The sequence below is a fragment of the Scyliorhinus torazame genome, chromosome 1, assembly GCF_047496885.1.
Source record: "Scyliorhinus torazame isolate Kashiwa2021f chromosome 1, sScyTor2.1, whole genome shotgun sequence".
NCBI classification, from domain to species: Eukaryota; Metazoa; Chordata; class Chondrichthyes; order Carcharhiniformes; family Scyliorhinidae; genus Scyliorhinus; species Scyliorhinus torazame.
Window position 1 is genome coordinate 57,559,631 of NC_092707.1, and position 19,464 is coordinate 57,579,094.

General features: G+C 49.1%; 1 protein-coding gene across 1 annotated transcript in view; it reads right to left on the reverse strand.

The window, feature by feature from the left end:
- rhof (ras homolog family member F) overlaps window positions 1-798 on the reverse strand; it is a 42,314-nt gene extending 41,516 nt beyond the window's left edge. Inside the window, exon 1 of the mRNA XM_072495243.1 lies at window positions 16-798. Within this exon, the coding sequence (XP_072351344.1) occupies window positions 16-135 (120 nt within the window). The 5' untranslated portion in view covers window positions 136-798. The remainder of the gene's footprint in view (window positions 1-15) is intronic.
- Between the last annotated feature and the right edge of the window lie 18,666 nt (window positions 799-19,464).

The window sequence follows — 19,464 nt, forward strand, 5'->3', positions numbered from 1 at the left end:
GTTCATTCAACTTACTTCTGGAAAGTCTCCCTTGGCAAACACCATGAGTAGAGATGTCTTGCCGCAGCCGCCATCTCCCACGATCACAATTTTCAGCTCCCTCCCGTCAGCGTTAAGATTGTGGCCATTTGCCATCGTGATTATTGTCTGTCTTTGAAGAAAAACGACCAGTTTTTAATTCCCTCTCCCCCCGATGCACACTCAGGTCCTGGGAGCGCCGCTAAACTCCGGTGAGAGCTCTCCGGGGCATAAACGTGACCTTTGGTGACACATGTGCCGATCAGGTTGAACCGGAGAGTCCAGGAGGAAAGAGCTGGATCCTTCTGACTGGATCGGGCAGATTCCGCGCGCCTACCTTCTTCCAGCCTTCAGATGTTTCGCAGTTTTGGGGCCATTTGAAGTCAGCCTCTGCCCGGAAGGAGGTTGAGTTGAATGGAGTGTGCCGCTGCCTGGTGACTACTGAGAGAAGGTGCTCACAGATCAGGACACTCCTGCTGTGCACTGGCGCCTCCCACTAGGCAGCCGCACCGCCAACTTGAAGTTCTGTATCTCGCCATGAGCGCCTCATGTTGTACAACCGATTTCGCAAGGTTGACAGCAGCGACCTTTCCATTTCACATTCTAACATAGGTTACAGGAAATACAAATCCTCCCTCAAGTCGGCAACAACTCTTCTCTTTTCCTTCTTCTCCGAGATCCAGGGGAAGGTGCTTCACTTTGGGTTCTGAGCTGGCTGCTAAATCCAATGCACCGTCTGCAAACTGCTCCACGCAGGGCAAGTGGTTTTTGAAGGGTCCGTTAGATGAGTTGGAGGTTTGTGCGCTGCCTCCCATGCCCCCACCTTATCCTGCAACCCCCACCCCCACAACGTTTTTGGGTGCCTTCCCCAATGAACCTTCTCCACTTTCGTCAGGCACAATCCAAGGACTCCCAAAGAGCCTGTGCCCTCCTCCTGGGAATCCCATGCCCCCACTCAATCCTAATTAAAGCAGTCACTTGGGCAGACCAAGACATGCCCTGCCGAGCCGAGCTGTTTTTTAAATATAAATTTAAAGTGCCCAATTTTTTTCCCCCAATTAAGGGGCAATTTAGTGTGGCCAATCCATTCAACCTGCACATCTTTGGGTTGTGGGGGTGAGACCAACGGGGAGAATGTGCAAACTCCACATGGACAGTGACCCAGGGCGGGATCAAGCCCGGGTCCTCAGCGTCGTGAGGCAGTAGTGCTAACCACTGCTCCACCGTGCCACCCTGCTGAGCTGGTTTTGAGTGATTAGGACCTTAATTGGAACTTAACTCCCAAGGACCACCTCAGAAAACAAAGCTCAGAACTGAGTGAGGCTTGTTATCCAATTGTAACAAAATAAGACTCCAGAGAGAGCAAACTGCTCCAATGTTGTATGTTATAATAGACATTCATTGATTGTTTCTTGTGCCAAAATGCAATAACATTTATTAAATTAATATTCAATGTGAGTTTATTTAAGTTTTGCGATCCATGAAAATCACAGTGCTGTTGATTTGTTACTTTTTAGATGGTCTGAAGGTAGTTTTGATTTTTGAACCTTGCACTCATTTAAGAAGCACTTAAGATCAGCCCTTGAAACACCTTAGCATAGAAGTTATGCACCAATTGCTGGAAATGTGATTGGAATAGATAGCCTGCCGGCCAGAGCAGGCACGATGGGCCGAAAGGCCTTTTTCTGTGCTGTAAAAAAACTTACTCCTCCCACGCAAGGTCGGTGATATGTCCTTTCATCAAAAGAGCTGACACTTTAAAATGAAGAACGTCCATGGTCCCAAGAAAATATTAAATAATATATTGTCAGTAAAGATTACTCTGACAGGATGTTTTTGTTCTCAGTGAGACAGTGACTGGAACCAACACTTGCAAAGTTCGCTTTGGACGAATTTGAGGCGGTCACAACATCAGAGTAAAGACACATTAAGCCTCATGGGTGTCGGATCTTCCATTTGCACAATTTAATTGGGTAACTACCGAAATCTACATTAAAACGGAAGCAGATATTTTATAAAGGGTGAGACAGGACCGAATTCCGGTCACTAGCTAATCCTGTACCTTTTATTGGAATATTTTCCACGTTGATGAACAAAGTGGCTTTTTTTCCCTCTTGTGTTTCAAACTCCAGTTAAAACACGCCACCTGCTGTAGACTTACAATATGCGAGCTTCCAGTCAGGCACAATCATCGGAAATTAGTGTTTCATGGTCACTCGTTTGGGTGGGTGGGATGTTCCGGCCCTTCCCGCCTGCCACAGGGCGGGAACGGAAGACCCTACCATAGCCAATGGCGAGCCGCCTCCGCCGCCGTAAAACGCGCCGCAGTGGGCTGGAAAATCCCGCGCAACATACTTTCTCGTGTTAAACAAAGCGAAATACTGCAGAGGCTTCCGCGGATCTGGCACGCCTGTCCATGGCCTGTTGCAATGCTCCAGGGAAGCCAAGCTGGAGGAGCAACAGCTCACCTTCCGATTGGGCACGTTGCAGCCCTCGGGACTCTGCATTGGATTTGGGAACTTTAGATTTTGATCCTCCATCTTATACACCCTTTTAAAAAAATATGCCATGCTTGTATTACCTCAATGCAAATCTTTCCCCCCATCCCACCACCTGTCTTTTTCTTAAAGTTGCTACATTTTGTTGCAATCTCTCACAGCTACACATTAATATCTATGAGGTACCCTCAATAATGACGCTTAGAGATTAAACTGTAAAGAAGGCTTTATTAGACTAATAACTATACTACAGCTAGAGACGAGTGCTGACTGCTATACAGACCATGAGGCAGCCCTTTATGTATAGCTCCCAGATGGGCGGAGCCAGAGGCGGAGTCCTCAGGGTTCCAAGCCCGGTCTTAAAGGGGACATCACCTTACATGATGATAAGGCAGTAACCGTTCATCACATTCACCCCCTGTTTAAAAAGGAGTCCGGCGGGGGTGAAGTGCCATCATAGGTCCACCCGTCTCGGTGGCCTGATCGTCCTCCTCGACCTCCTCAATTCGGGCGGTGGTGCGGTTGGCACGGACGTCCCGGTTGAGGGCACATCCGGGAGCACAGCGGTCGGAGCTTCGGTCCGGGTCGGGGCAGAGGAACTAGGCAGGGCCGGGGGTAGCGGAGCCGGCGCCGGCGGGGTGTGTAAAGGGGGGCGCACGGTAGGAGCTCACCAACGGGTGGTAGGGCCGGAAGGGGGTGTGTTGTAGGGGGCGACGGGTCCTGCAGGGGAGTGGCGCGGGAAGGGGAGTCTGTGGTGGAGGATCCAGCGGGCGCCAGATCCCGGAGGGAAACCGTACCTTGCCTGCCGTCGGTGTACTCCACGTAGGCGTAACTGGGGTTGGCGTGGAGCAGTCGGACCTTTTCAACTAGGGGGTCCGTTTTATGGCTTCTCGCGTGCCTCCGGAGAAGAACAGGTCCCGGAGCCATCAGCCAAGGTGGAAGCGAGACCCCGGAGGTAGACTTCCTGGGGAAGAGAAACAATCGGTCATGAGGGGTCTCATTCGTGGCCGTGCAGAGGAGTGACCTAATGGAGTGTAGGGCATCGGGTAGGACCTCCTGCCAGTGGGTGGTTGGGAGATTTCTCGACCGCAGGGCCAGAAGGACAGCCTTCCACACGGTCGCGTTCTCCCTCTCCACCTGCCCGTTTCCCCGTGGGTTATAACTGGTCATTCTGCTCAAGGCGATGCCTTTGCTGAGCAGATACTGACGCAGTTCATCGCTCATGAACGATGTACCCCGGTCGCTGTGGATATAAGCAGGGAAACCGAACAGGGTGAAGATGCTGTGCAGTGCCTTAATCACCATGGCTGAGGTCATGTCGGTGCAGGGAATGGCGAATGGGAAACGGGAGAACTCATCGATCACGGTGAGGGAGGATATAAAATTTGAAACGGGTGTATTTGGCACCCTGGATCGAGAGATCCGCAATACAGTACCCCGTGATTTGTACCGAGTGGGACCCAGATGCAAGGGCTATGGTTTGGGATGCGGGATGGGTGTGTAGGGAGCAGCGCCTTATCGTTTCAGGGTGGATAAAGCTCTCCATGCTCCCGGAGTCGAAGAGGCATGCAGTGTCGTGCCCGTTGACCTGGACCTGCATCATGGAGTTCTGCAGGTGTTTTGGCCGAGTTTGATCGAGGGTGATCGCACCCAGTCGCGGGTAGTCGGAGTCGTCAGCCGAATCGGACTCGTAAAATGGCCGTCGCCGCCGGCTGCGCGTGTCAGGTCGAGAAGATGGCCGCCGACAAGATGGCCGCTCCCATGATTCGCACGAGGCTGATGACGCGTCAGAAGAGGTCGGGTCGGTGCGTAGTAGCATTGCGAGGCCTGCGGGCCTGAGAGCCTGATTTTCGGGCCAGCTGTTCTTTGTTTTTCTGGCCCCTGGGTCTGGCCAGGCAGACCCTCGCAAAATGCCCCTTCTTCCCGCAGTCGCTGCAGATCGCGGAGCGGGCTGGGCAGCATGGGCGTGGATGCTGGCCCTGCCCACAGAAGTAGCAAGGTGTGCCCCCATGGTGAGCGGGTCGCCGCGTGGCACAGGCCTGTAATACGGGTGAGTCTGAGGAAGTCCGGGGGGGGGGGGCTGGCAGAGTCCGCGGGGTACGTACCCAAGTTATGTCGGGCCACCTCCAGTGAGGAGGCGAGCGTTAGCGTCTCCTGGAGGTCTTTTGCCCCGTTTTCGAGCAGCCGCTGCCAGATGTAGGTCGAGCGGATTCCGGATACGAAAGCATCCCTGATGTGCCGGTTCATATGGACTTCCCCTGTCACATCCTGATGGTCACAGTCCCTGGCAAGCGCGGTGAGTTTTTCAACAAACTCGTCAAGCGATTCCCCCGAGCACTGCCGGCAGGTAGAGAACAGATGCCGGGCGTGCACCTCATTGATGGGTTTGACAAACCGCTTGCGGAGCAACTCAATCGCTTCCTCATAAGTCGTCGCCTTTTCGAGCGTGGCGGAGATTCTGTGACTCACCTGGGCGTGGAGTAGACGCAGCTTGCGTGTCCCTAGGATGGGAATCTCTGCGGAGTCCAGGTAGGCCTCGAAGCACCGCAGCCAGTATTTAAAAATTTCCTTTGTCTCCGGCGTTCGTGCTTCCAGATTGAGCTTCTCTGGTTTTAGGCCTGCGTCCATCCTGAATCTAGATTAGTCTAATAAATTGAGGTACCCTCAATAATGACGCTTAGAGATTAAACTGTAAAGAAGGCTTTATTAGACTAATAACTATACTACAGCTAGTGACGAGTGCTGACTGCTATACAGACCATGAGGCAGCCCTTTATGTATGGCTCCCAGATGGGCGGAGCCAGAGGCGGAGTCCCCAGGGTTCCAAGCCCGGTCTTAAAGGGGACATCACCTTACATGATGATAAGGCAGTAACTGTTCATCACAATCTAACACAGTCTCCCCTTTTATCGGGGCTGACAAAGAGCCAAAAGAATTCAAAACATTAACTTTGCTCTCTCCCTACAGCTGCTACGAGAACTGCTGAGTTTTCCAGCATCCTCTGTTCTTGTTACATGTTCCGATGTGTTTGAGGCTCATCTCACAAGGTAGAATTAGAAAATCGAAGCATTGAGGGAAGAGTTAAAGGTAATGCAAACAATAGTGGGTTGAATTGAATTAGACAAAAATTACCATCTGAATTTTTTGACCACCATTGGGGCCCAAAGTGGGAGGTGAGCCCGCTGTTGCTGGAGACATATCCTGGCAGTGGCTGATACTGGAGCTGCCTCTTCGGGCAGCACAGCAGCACCACCGCTAACCATGGCAATTGCAGGACAGCACCTGCAGAATGAGGGCATATCAATAGCTGGGCGCCCTTTAAGATAGGTCTTTGGGCTCCTAATTGTTCCTGGACCTGTTTGTGGCCAACAAACAAGCAGAAGAATAGCCAGGTAGCCAAGAATCAGGGGAAAGTAGCCAAGGCATGAGAGGGAGAGATAGACCGGGAGAGGGACGGGGCAGCTAAACCTAAGAGGAAAGAAAGGCGAACCACAGGACTGGAGAGGGGGCAGAAGTGGGGAGGTGGGGGAAGAGTGAAGAGACAGGGGACAATAGAGGAGAACCAGGGAGGTGGGAGGGAGGCAGGGAAATGATAGCCGGAAGGAGGGCACGGGAAATGATAACAAACTTGGCATCTACAGGAACAGAGAACAAGGGGAATACAGGCGAAAGACGGGACGAACGCCTGAAGCGGAGGTGAATGCGAGACGACAACGGCAGCGAAACCCGTCCGGGAGAAGCAAGTGACAACATCAACACCAGACCCATTCGAGTATTGCCCTCTAATGTTTCGCCGGCACCCAAATGTATATCTACTTCCCCAGTCTCTCTCTCTCTCTCTCTCCCTTCCTCCTCCTCCTCCTCCTCCTCCTCCCCCTCCCCCCCCCCCCCCCCCCAACACCACAAACAGATGCTATGTTGTAAATAATATTGCCAATTGTACAGAGTTGCTGCTGTTGAGCTGGTGCATAATACCTTACCAGTTACTTTATTTTTTATTATTACTTTTTCATTTGGTATGTTTGTGTGTGCCCTTCTCTTCTATATATATATATATATATATATATATTATTCTGTGTACATAACGGTAAATATACTTTGTTCAAAAACCCAATAAAAAACATTTATAAAATTTTTATTATTTTTTTAAAGATAGGTCGTTGGGGATGCCAGGTAGGCAGGATCCTGAGCTTTATAAATACGAACATAGAGTACAAAAGGAAGGAAGCTGTATAAAGCACTGGGAAAGGGGGGGGGGGGAGATAGATTCTCGGGGAACACCAGAGGTAACAGTGCTGGAGTGGGATGAGAAGCCATTGCAGGTGATTCTTTGAATCCTTTGGCCCTTTGAATGGGAATGGAACTAGGTGAGGGCAGAACCACCTAGCCGAATGACAGTGGAATTGCATTGGAGGATGGTGTGGTCAACTGCACCAAAGGCTGCAGATAGAACAAACAAAGAAATGTACAGCACAGGAACAGGCCCTTCGGCCCTCCAAGCTCGTGCCGACCATGCTGCCCGACTAAACTACAATCTTCTAGACTTCCTGGGTCCGTATCCCTCTATTCCCATCCTATTCATGTATTTGTCAAGATGCCCCTTAAATGTCACTATCGTCCCTGCTTCCACCACCTCCTCCGGTAGCGAGTTCCAGGCACCCACTACCCTCTGTGTAAAAAACTTGCCTCGTACATCTACTCTAAACCTTGCCCCTCTCACCTTAAACCTATGCCCCCTAGTAATTGACCCATCTACCCTGGGGAAAAGCCTCTGATTATCCACTCTGTCAATGCCCCTCATAATTTTGTAGACCTCTATCAGGTCGCCCCTCAACCTCCGTCGTTCCAGTGAGAACAAACCGAGTTTATTCAACCGCTCCTCATAGCTAATGCTCTCCATACCAGGCAATATTCTGGTAAATCTCTTCTGCACCCTCTCTAAAGCCTCCACATCCTTCTGGTAGTGTGGTGACCAGAATTGAACACTATACTCCAAGTGTGGCCTAACTAAGGTTCTATACAGCTGCAACATGACTTGCCAATTCTTATACTCAATGCCCCGACCAATGAAGGCAAGCATGCCGTATACCTTCTTGACTACCTTCTCCACCTGTGTTGCCCCTTTCAGTGACCTGTGTACCTGTACACCTAGATCTCTCTGACTTTCAATACTCTTGAGGGTTCTACCATTCACTGTATATTCCCTACCTGCATTAGACCTTCCAAAATGCATTACCTCACATTTGTCTGGATTAAACTCCATCTGCCATCTCTCCGCCCAAGTCTCCAAACAATCTAAATCCTGCTGTATCCTCTGACAGTCCTCATTGCTATCCACAATTCCACCAACCTTTGTGTCGTCTGCAAACTTACTATTCAGACCAGTTACATTTTCCTCCAAATCATTTATATATACTACAAACAGCAAAGGTCCCAGCACTGATCCCTGCGGAACACCACTGGTCACAGCCCTCCAATTAGAAAAGCATCCTTCCATTGCTACTCTCTGCCTTCTATGACCTAGCCAGTTCTGTATCCACCTTGCCAGCTCACCCCTGATCCCGTGTGACTTCACCTTTTGTACTAGTCTACCATGAGGGACCTTGTCAAAGGCCTTACTGAAGTCCATATAGACAACATCCACTGCCCTACCTGCATCAATCATCTTTGTGACCTCCTCGAAAAACTCTATCAAGTTAGTGAGACACGACCTCCCCTTCACAAAACCATGCTGCCTCTCACTAATACGTCCATTTGCTTCCAAATAGGAGTAGATCCTGTCTCGAAGCATTCTCTCCAGTAATTTCCCTACCACTGAAGTAAGGCTCACCGCGGTGCCTGTAGTTCCCTGGATTATCCTTGCTACCCTTCTTAAACAGAGGAACAACATTGGCTATTCTCCAGTCCTCTGGGACATCACCTGTAGACAGTGAGGATCCAAAGATTTCTGTCAAGGCCTCAGCAATTTCCTCTCCAGCCTCCCTCAGTATTCTGGGGTAGATCCCATCAGGCCCTGGGGACTTATCTACCTTAATATTTTTAAAGACGCCCAACACCTCGTCTTTTTGGATCTCAATGTGACCCAGGCTATCTACACACCCTTCTCCAGACTCAACATCTACCAATTCCTTCTCTTTGGTGAATACTGATGCAAAGTATTCATTTAGTACCACGCCCATTTCCTCTGGCTCCACACATAGATTCCCTTGCCTATCCTTCAGTGGGCCAACCCTTTCCCTGGCTACCCTCTTGCTTTTTATGTACGTAGGTCAAAAGAGACTAAGATAGATAGTTTATCATGGTCACAGTCACAGAGAATATTAATAAGGGAAATTTCAGTGCTATGGCAATGGCAGAAATCAAATTGGAGAGGTTGAAACATTGTATGATTTTGGTAGAGACTTTTAACGCGTTTAACTTTTATTTTAGAATCCTGAACCCCAGGTAGTTACTAAAGGAATGAAGCCACAAGCATCATGGTTTAAATCACAACAGTTTGACTGCACAAAAATTAAAGAACACGAATACTAATAACTACACTCTATCTTAAATAGTCAGTTACATTAAAACCATTGTATAATAACCATTGTAAAACCAGAAGTATAATAAACAGATACTTATACTTTAAATCAAAATTCTTAATTCAACTTTCCTTCTAAACTCTTGACTTACACCCTAAGTAAGCTCATGTCAGGTATTTAACAATGATGATTGTGGGAATTTCAGAGATATTGTATTATACGTATTTGGTGAAGTAAGTGTTAAAAGCCTGGGTTAGAGTCTGTTTTTAAGTAAATCCTAGTTTGAAAGGCAAGTATATTTTAGGAGCCAGGGATGCAACTAGCCATCGTAAAAAGTTGGGCAAATACAGTTTCATTTTGAATAAGGGGATTCCCTGGGGAGTTCATTAGTTTTCAGCTTTGTGAGATTATGCCAATGCTGGGTGGAGCAAAGGCGATAGGCTTCTTGAGAAAGCATTTTCAGTTCAGTTCTGTTCTGGATCAAGCTGGGACTACAAGGCAGTTTTTGCTCTCTGCAGTTTAGTTAAAATGATATGGAGATGCCGGCATTGGACTAGGGTGGGCACAGTAAGAAGTCTGACAACACCAGGTTAAAGTCCAACAGGTTTGTTTCGAATCACTAGCTTTCGGAGCGCAGCTCCTTTCTCAGGTGAATGAAGAGGGAGGTTCCAGAAACACATCGTTGAAATTAGATTAACAGTCTTTCTTTAAAGCAGTGCAGACTTGTCTGAGGACAAGATGGAGCGGAAACAAGCCAGTTGAAACAGCTTTTGAAGACATACAGTCAGAATTCCTGCGAGGTCAGGCAGGGGTCAGATATTTTCTGTAAAGCAGCGTCAAAAGATCTATTTCTCAAAGAATATCTGTGTAAAGCAAGTATTCCGAGACTTCTGGTGATGGCCATGGAGTGAGTGGTCGCACATTAGGTGATTCCTGCTCAAGATGGATTTTTTGCAGCCTTTCCCCGCCTGAAGAGTGTCGTATTTGAGGGCAAAAGGTTCAGGAAGGTAATACTCTGCTGGTGTGGCTGGTGCATGGATCAGTGGACGAGGAGCGTCACAAGAAAGAAAGAGCATTTGGAGCAGTAGAGTTGTCGTGGTGCGCCACAAGTAAAGATGGCAGAGGGTAAGGGGGGAGCACGCTGCCCAACCATGGTCAGTGGAGCAGCTGGTGGAGTTCTTGAATAATAAATTCCAGCAGCAGAGGAAAGAGGCCCTGGAAGACCGTGCCACGGTGGTGGAACCGTTGAGAACTAGGATTGAGCGAGTCAAGCAGAAGCTGGAGTCCCAGGGTCACGCAGAAAGTGGAGGAGGCGGTGGGAGAGCATGAGGAGCAGATGGCCTAGTTGGCAGCAGAGTTGGGAGTAATGTGGGTGAGCCAAAAGAGACGGAGGGAGAAGGTGGAGGACCTGGAGAACCGCTCCAGGAGGCAAAATGTTAGGAATGTTGGTATGCCTGAAGGCATTGAAGGTGCAGAAACCGCTGAGTATGTGGCAAATATGCTGGAGAAGTTGATGGGGAGGAGGCCTTTGATCGGCCTCTCGAGATGGACCGAGAGCACAGGGCACTGAGGAGCAGGCCACAGGTGGGGGCGCCGCCACAGGTGGGGGCGCCGCCGAGGGCGGTGGTGATGTGGCTCATCACTTTTTGTATGCGGAAAAGATCCCACAATGGGCGAGGCAGACGAAGAAGTGTACCTGGGAAGGGAGTGAGCTGCGGGGCTACCAAGGCCTGGATGCGGACTTGGCAAAGAGGAGGCCTGGGTTCAATCGCATAAAGGCTGCCCTCTTTAAGAAGGGGCTGAATAGGGCAGCACGGTGGCGCAGTGGGTTAGCCCTGCTGCCTCACAGCGCCGAGGTCCCAGGTTCGATCCCGGCTCTGGGTCACTGTCCGTGTGGAGTTTGCACATTCTCCCCGTGTTTGCGTGGGTTTCACCCCTACAACGCAAAGATATGCAGGCTAGGTGGATTGGCCACGCTAAATTGCCCCTTAATTGGAAAAAAATGAATTGGGTACTCTAAATTTATATTAAAAAAAAGAAGGGGCTGAAGTTTGGATTTTTGTAACTGGCCCGCCTGTGGATGACATTCCAGAAACAGGAGCTCTATTTCAACACACCAAAGGAGGTGATGGACTGTATGAGGGACAATGGACTGGGAGGAGTGTGAGGACACTGAACATTGGAGGAGATTTTTGTGTTTTGTAAAGTGCATGGGGGAGAGTAACTCAGGACAGATCTTAGCGGGGGAGTAGTGTTGGTGAATGTGCCTTTTGTTATTCTTTGTGTGTTGGCGGTTGGAGGATTGGGGGGAACTGAAGTTGGAAGCCTTGGTCTGGGACCACCATGCTAACTGGGCAGGCTGCAGTGGAGCCAGACATGGGGCTTGGGGGCGGGGGGGGGGGGGGGGGGGGGGGGGGGGGGAGCGGGTGCAGGCTGCCATTCAGGGCTATGTGGAGTTGAACGACACAGGGGAGGTCACAGCTGCCACATTGTGGGAGGCACTCAAGGCTGTAATTAGAGAGGAGTTTATTTTGATTTGGGCTCACAGGGAGAAGGTGGAGCAGGAATAGAGAGTAAGGTTGGTGGATGAGGTTTTGAGGTTGGACAGGAGGTATTCAGAGGCACTAGAGGCAAGATTGTTGACGGAGAGGCAGAGGCTCCAGATGGAGTTTGGGCTGGTGTCCATGGGGAAGGTGGTGGGACTGTTGCGGAGGGCCAGAGGGGCAGTGTATGACTATAGGGAGAAGGGGAGCAGATTGTTTCCCATCAGTTGAGGAAACAGGCATCGGCAGGGAGATTGGTGGAGTGAGGAATGATACGGGTAAAGTGGTGATGCCCCCAGAGTGGGTAAACAGGGTATTTGAGGCCTTTTATAGGAAGCTGTACAAGTCGGAGCCCCCGACCGGGGAGGGGATGCGGCGGTTCCTGGATGGGTTGGTGTTTCCGAAAGTGCAGGAGGAGCTGGTTCAGGGACTGGGGGCCCCAATTGGGCCGAGGTTGGTGATGGATGGTAAGGGGGCGATGCAAGCAGGGAAGGCCCCAGGCTTGGACAGGTTCCCGGTAGAGCTTTATAAAAAGTTTGTGACGGACCTGAGGCCAGTGGTGGTGAGGGTGTATAATGAAGCGAGGGAGAGGGGGGAACTCCCTGCTACATTGTCACAGGCTTCCTTATCTTAAAGAAGAATAAGGATCCGGAACAGTGTGGGTCCATAAGACCATAAGACATAAGACCATAAGACATAGGAGCGGAAGTAAGGCCATTCGGCCCATCGAGTCCACTCCACCATTCAATCATGGCTGATTTCAACTCCATTTACCCGCTCTCTCTCCGTAGGCCTTAATTCCTCGAGAAATCAAGAATTTATCAACTTCTGTCTTAAAGACCTCGCACTTGCCTACGTTGAATTTCATCAGCCATTTCGTGGACCACTCTCCTAAACTGTCTAAATCTTTCTGCAGCCTCCCCACCTCCTCAACACTACCTGCCCCTCCACCTATCTTTGTATCATCGGCAAACCTAGCCAGAATGCCCCCAGTCCCGTCATCTAGATCGTTAATATATAAAGAGAACAGCTGTGGCCCCAACACTGAACCCTGCGGGACACCACTCGTCACCGGTTGCCATTCTGAAAAAGAACCTTTTATCCCAACTCTCTGCCTTCTGCCTGACAGCCAATCGTCAATCCATGTTAGTACCTTTCCTCGAATACCATGGGCCCTTATTTTACTCAGCAGTCTCCCGTGAGGCACGTTATCAAAGGCCTTTTGGAAGTCAAAATAGATAACATCCATTGGCTCTCCTTGGTCTAACCTATTTGTTATCTCTTCAAAGAACTCTAACAGGTTTGTCAGGCACGACCTCCCCTTACTAAATCCATTCTGACTTGTCCTAATCCGACCCTGCACTTCCAAGAATTTAGAAATCTCATCCTTAACAATGGATTCTAGAATCTTGCCAACAACCGAGGTTAGGCTAATTGGCCTATAATTTTCCATCTTTTTCCTTGTTCCCTTCTTGAACAGGGAGGTTACAACAGCGATTTTCCAATCCTCTGTGACTTTCCCTGACTCCAGTGACTTTTGAAAGATCATAACTAACGCTTCCACTATTTCTTCAGCTATCTCCTTGAGAACTCTAGGATGTAGCCCATCTGGGCCCGGAGATTTATCAATTTTTAGACCTCTTAGTTTCTCTCGCACTTTCTCCTTTGTGATGGCTACCATATTCAACTCTACCCCCTGACTCTCCCGAATTGTTGGGATATTACTCATGTCTTCTCCTGTGAAGACTGACGCAAAGTACTTATTTAGTTCCTCAGCTATTTCCTTGTCTCCCATCACTAGATTACCAGCGTCATTTTGGAGCGGCCCAATGTCTACTTTTGCCTCCCGTTTGTTTTTAATGTATTTAGAGAAACCTTTACTATCATTCCTAATGTTACTGGCTAGCCTACCTTCATAATTGATCCTCTCTTTCCTTATTTCTCTCTTTGTTATCCTCTGTTTGTTTTTGTAGCCTTCCCAATCTTCTGACTTCCCACTACTCTTTGCCACATTATAGGCTTTTTCTTTTGCTTTGATGCATTCCCTAACTTCCTTTGTCAGCCATGGCTGCCTAATCCCCCCTCTGATAACCTTTCTTTTCTTTGGGATGAACCTCTGTACAGTGTCCTCAATTACTCCCAGAAACTCCTGCCATTGCTGTTCTACTGTCTTTCCCACTAGGCTCTGCTCCCAGTCGATTTTCGTCAGTTCCTCCCTCATGCCCCTGTAGTTACCTTTATTTAACTGTAACACCTTTACATCTGATTTTACCTTCTTTCTTTCAAATTGGAGATTGAATTCTACCATATTATGATCACTGCCTCCTAAGTGTTCCCTTACTTTAAGATCTTTAATCAAGTCTGGCTCATTACATAACACTAAGTCCAGAATGGCCTGTTCCCTCGTGGGCTCCATCACAAGCTGTTCCAAAAAGCCCTCCTGTAAACATTCAATGAATTCCCTTTCCTTGGGTCCACTGGCAGCATTATTTACCCAGTCCACCTGCATATTGAAGTCCCCCATGAACACTGTGACCTTGCCTTTCTGACATGCACTTTCTATTTTGTGGTGCATTTTGTGCCCCTGGTCCTGACCACTGTTAGGAGGCCTGTACATAACTCCCATTATGTTTTTTTTGCCTTTGTGGTTCCTCAACTCTACCCACACAGACTCCACATCATCTGACCCTATGTCATTTAGTGCTATTGATTTAATTTCATTCCTAATTAACAAGGCAACCCCGCCCCCTCTGCCCACCTCTCTGTCTTTTCGATAGGTTGTGAATCCCTGGATGTTTAAATGCCAGTCCTGAACCCCCTGCAACCACATCTCTGTGATGCCTACCACATCATACCTGCCAGTCACAATCTGGGCCACAAGCTCATCTACCTTGTTCCGTACACTGTGCGCATTTAAATATAGCACCTTTAATTCTCTATTGACCGTCCCTTTTTGTTTTCTTAGTGTGGTGGACCTTGGTTTACTGAGCCTTTCCATACACTGTGTCATATTTTGTGGGATGGGGACTATCGTAATCTCTCCCGAGTTCTGTCTTTTCGTGCTTTTTTGTATTCCTAAGCAGCTACGCTTCCCACTGATTACTTCACCTCTTGGTTCCCTGACTTTCCCTTCCCCCCCCAATCTCTAGTTTAAGGTCCCATTGACCACCCTATTTACTCTTTTCGCCAGAACACTGGTCCCAGCTCGGTTCAGGTGGAGACCATCCCAACGGTATAGGTCCCCCCTGTCCCAAAATTGATGCCAGTGTCCCATGAAAAGGAACCCCTTTTTCCCACACCACTCTTTCAGCCATGTGTTAACTTCCCTTATTCTTGCCTCCCTATGCCAATTTGCACGTGGCTCAGGCAGTAATCCGGAGATTATGACCCTTGAGGACCTGTTTTTTAATTTGAATCCTAGCTCTTTATAATCTCTAAACAGGTCCTCTTTTCTAGACTTGCCTATGTTGTTGGTACCGACATGGACCACAACAACTGGATCCTCCCCCTCCCTCTCCAGTATCCTTTCAAGCCGGTCAGAGATGTCCCGCACCCCAGCACCGGGCAGGCAACATACCATGCGGGACTCTTTATCCTGCTCACAAAGGATACTATCTATCCCCCTGATAATAGAATCCCCTACAACTACAACTTGCCTATTTACTCCCTCCCCTTGAATGGCCTGCTGAACCATGGTGCCTTGGTCAGCTGACTCATCCTTCCTGCAGCCCTGTTCGCCATCCACGCAGGGAGCAAGTGCCTCGTACCTGTTGGACAGGGTCAAGGGCTGAGACTCCTGAGTTCCTGACTGCTGGTTCCCTTTACCTGCCTGACTTGCAGTCACACCCTGCTGTCCCTGGCCACTGGCAGGATTTAAACTACTTACTCTGACAGGTGTGAATGCCTCCTGAAACACAGTGTCTGGGTAAGTCTCCCCCTCCCGGATGTCCCTCAGTGTTTGAAGCTCAGATTCCAGCTCATCAACTCTTCGAGCAGCCAACACTTACTGCAGATGTGGTCGCTGCAGCTCGCAATGGGATCTGCCAGCTCCCACATCAAGCAGCTCAAGCACATCACCTGGCTAGCCATCACTAATTAATTAATTAGTTTAATTTAAGTTTACGAGTTTAGCTGTGGGTTTTTTTTAAATTTGGGGCAGATTTGCTATCAACCAATCAGATCACAGCTTACCTCTGACATCACTTTTGGAAAAGAAAACTGTAAAACAGGAAGTTACCGTTAGGTTTTTATACTCACAGAGACTGCTCCTCCTCCTCCGAACGGCTCCCGAAATTAGGCCCGAAGAAAGAGAGAGAACAAAACAGTCGGGAAAAAGCACCTTCTCCCACTCTTCACCGAATTACCTCACTGCACCAAATTACCAAATTCTCACTCTGTCTGTGTCTCACTCACTCAGGCTGTGTCTCCTTGACCGGGTCGTACCACCCGATATTGTTATTGAACGTAGATGCCAAATTATTGGTGACGGTGCTTACATTGTGAATTGAGGACTGTGAGACGGGGGTGATAAGAGAGGATCAGACAGGGTTTGTGAAGGGGAGGTAGTTGTTGAGGAATGTGCGGCGATTACTCAATGTAGAAACATAGAAATAAACACAGAAAAAATAGGAGCAAGGGGAGGCCATTCAGCCCCTCAAGTCCACTCTGCCATTCATTATGATCATAGCTGATCATCCAACTTAATAGCCTAATCCTGCTTTCCCCCATATCCTTTGATCCCATTCGCCCTTACTGCTATATCTAACTGCTTCTTGAAACCATACAATGTTTTGGACTCAACTACTTCCTGTGGTTATGTGTTCCTCAGCTCACCACTCTCTGGGTGAAGAAATTTCTCCTCATCTCTGTCCGAACTGGTCTACCCCGTATCCTGAGACTGTGACCCCTGGTTCTGAACACATCCACCATTGGGGACATCCTTTCTGTATCTATCCTGTCCAGTCCTGTTAGAATTTTAGAGATTTCTATGAGATTCTCCCTCATTCTTCTGAACTCCAGCGAATACAATCCCAACCGATTCAATCTCTCCTTGTTTGGCAGTCCTGCCATCCCAGGAATCAGTCTGGTAAACCTTCGCTGCACTCCTGTATGGCTAGAACATCCTTCCTCAGATAAGGAGACCAAAACTGCACACAATATTTCAGGTGGGGCCTTACCAAGGCCCTGTATAATTGCAGCAACACATCCCTGCTCCTGTACTCAAATCCTCTCGCAATGAAGGCCAGAATACCATTTGCCTTCTTTACCACCTGGTGCACCTGCATGCTTACCTTTACGTTGCCGTAATTAAGATGCCTTCGGAGGGGCAGGGGGTTGAGGTAGTGGTGGCGATGGATGCGGAGAAGGCTTTTGATGGGGTGGAGTGGGTGTATTTGTTGGAGGTGCTGGGGCGGTTTGGGACCGGGCAGGGGTTTATGGATTAGATCCGGCTGCTGTACAGGGTGCCTGTGGTGAGTGTGCGGACGAACCGAGTGAGTTTGGGGTACATTGCGCTACACTATGGGATGAGACAGGGGTGCCCGCACTCCCCGTTGCATTTTGCTTTGGCGATAGAGCTGTTGGCAATGCCGCTAGGGCGTCGAGAGATTAGAGAGTGATTGAGCAGGGAGGAATGCCAAACAAAGGGTCTTGCTATGTGCGGAAGACCTGTTATTATATACCTCGGACCTGGTCCGCATCATTGGGGTTATTATGGCGATTTTGAGGGAATTCGGCCGGGATATAAGTTGAACATGAGAAAGAGTGAGGTGTTCCCAATTAATGGCAGTGGCCAGGAAAGGAGATTAGGGGAGTTGCCATTTAGGGTGGGTGACGATGAACTTCAGGTATTTGGGTATCCAGGTGGTGCGAAGCTGGGCCCAGCTGCATATATTGATCTTGGCTCGATTGGTAGAGGGGATGAAGGTGGATTTTAAGAGGTGGGACATGTTGCCGCAGTCGCTGGCTGGGCTGGTATAGACAGTGAAAATGACGGTGCTGCCCAGGTTTCTGTTCATGTTTCAGAACCTCCCTATCTTTGTCCCCAAGTCGTTCTTTAGGAAAGTCAATGGGTTGATCTGGTTTGTGTGGGCGGGGAAGGCCCTGCAGTTGTGGTGGGCTTTTTTGGAATGGGGGGGACAGAGGACAGGCGTTGACGAATATGATTGGACAAATTATTATTGGGCGGCGAATATTGCAATGCTGCGTAAGTGGGCTGTGGAGGAAGGATCAGCTTGGGGGCCAGTGGAGGTGGCATCATGTCGGGGAATGAGTTTGAGGGCTTTGTTGTTGGTGCCTTTACCGTTCTCGCCGGCCAGGTACTCCACGAACCCAGTGGTGGTGACGGCCTTAAGGATGTGGTGGCAGTGTAGGCAACATTAGGGGCTGGAGGGTGTGTCGGTGTGGGCGCCGATCTGCTACAACCATAGGTTTGCACCAATGGGTCTGGATGCGAGGTTCAGGGGTGGTGGCAGGCAGAGATTAGGAACTTGTTTAAAGGGGGCACATTTGAGGAGCTGGTGGACTTGGAGGAAGTGTATGAGTTGCCCAGGGGAAATGGTTTTAGGTTGATCATGGAATCTACAGAATCATAGAATCTACAATGCAGAAAGAACCCATTCGGCCCATCGAGTCTGCACCGGCCCTTAGCAGCAGACAAGAAATGTTGTAAACACATGTCCATTGCCATTAGGGACTATATAGAATTTAATAAAATTGAATAAATTTCACCTTCCACACTGTGGGAAGCCCCTATGTTGATCCTCAGGGGGGAGTTTATCTCTTATAGAGCACACCTGGTGAAGACAGCGAGGGCAGAGCAGTGAGGGCGGAGCAGCAGAGGCTGATGGAGTTCATTCTTGAGGTGGACCACCAAACTCACCCGTGCCAACCCCAGAGTTGTTGGGAAGTAGGAAAAAGCTGCAACACACAATTTGAGCTATTATCAACAGACAGAGCGGTAGGCCAGCTGCGACGCTTGAGGAGCAGATTTTATGAATACGAGGAGAAGGCCAGTCACCTTTTAGCCCATCAGCTTAAGCGGCAAGTGGCTTCCCGGGAAATCGTCCAGGTATTCAACTCGAGAGGCAGCCTGGTTTCCGCCCCTTCTCAGGTTAATGCAGCTTTTGAATTATTCTACCAAAGTATCTATAGACCTGCTGAGGGATTGGTCTTACCTAGTGGTGGAAGTGATGAGTTGGAATCCCCATTGGGCCCAGAGGAACTTATGAACTGCATTGGTTTGACCCAGACTGGCAAAGCCCCTGGTCCAGATGGGTACCCCAATGAATTTTATAAGAAGTTTGCAGAGCAGCTGGTGCCTTTAATTCTGGATATGTTTAATGATTCCTTATCCTGGGCTTCATTGCCCTTTATCCTCACAGAGGCCTCTCTGTCCTTAATTCTCAGGAAAGATAAAGACCCAACATAGTGTGGGCTGTATCAACCAATCTCACTCTTAAATGCAGATGTTAAATGACTTGCCAAGGTGCTGGCGCTGCGGCTGGAGCCCTGCCTCCCAGAGGTCATCTCAGAGGATCAGACAGGCTTTGTTAAGAGGTGACAATTGTTGGCCAATATATGCCGTCTGCTAAATGTTGTTGTTTTTCTCTCCTCGGTACCCAAACTGGAGGTGATTATTTCCCTGGCCAAAAAGGCATTATATAGAGTTCAGTGGGAATATCTGTTTGAGATTCTTGGGAGGTTCGGATTTGGCCACAAGTTTATTTCCTGGATTTGATTACTGTATAGGGCCCCCACTGCTAATGTTCGTACATATGTCCTGAACTCTGGTTACTTCCTATTGAATAGGGGCACAAGATGGGTGTGTCCACTATCCCTGATCCTGTTTGCTTTGGCAATAGAACCACTCGCTATAGCGCTGAT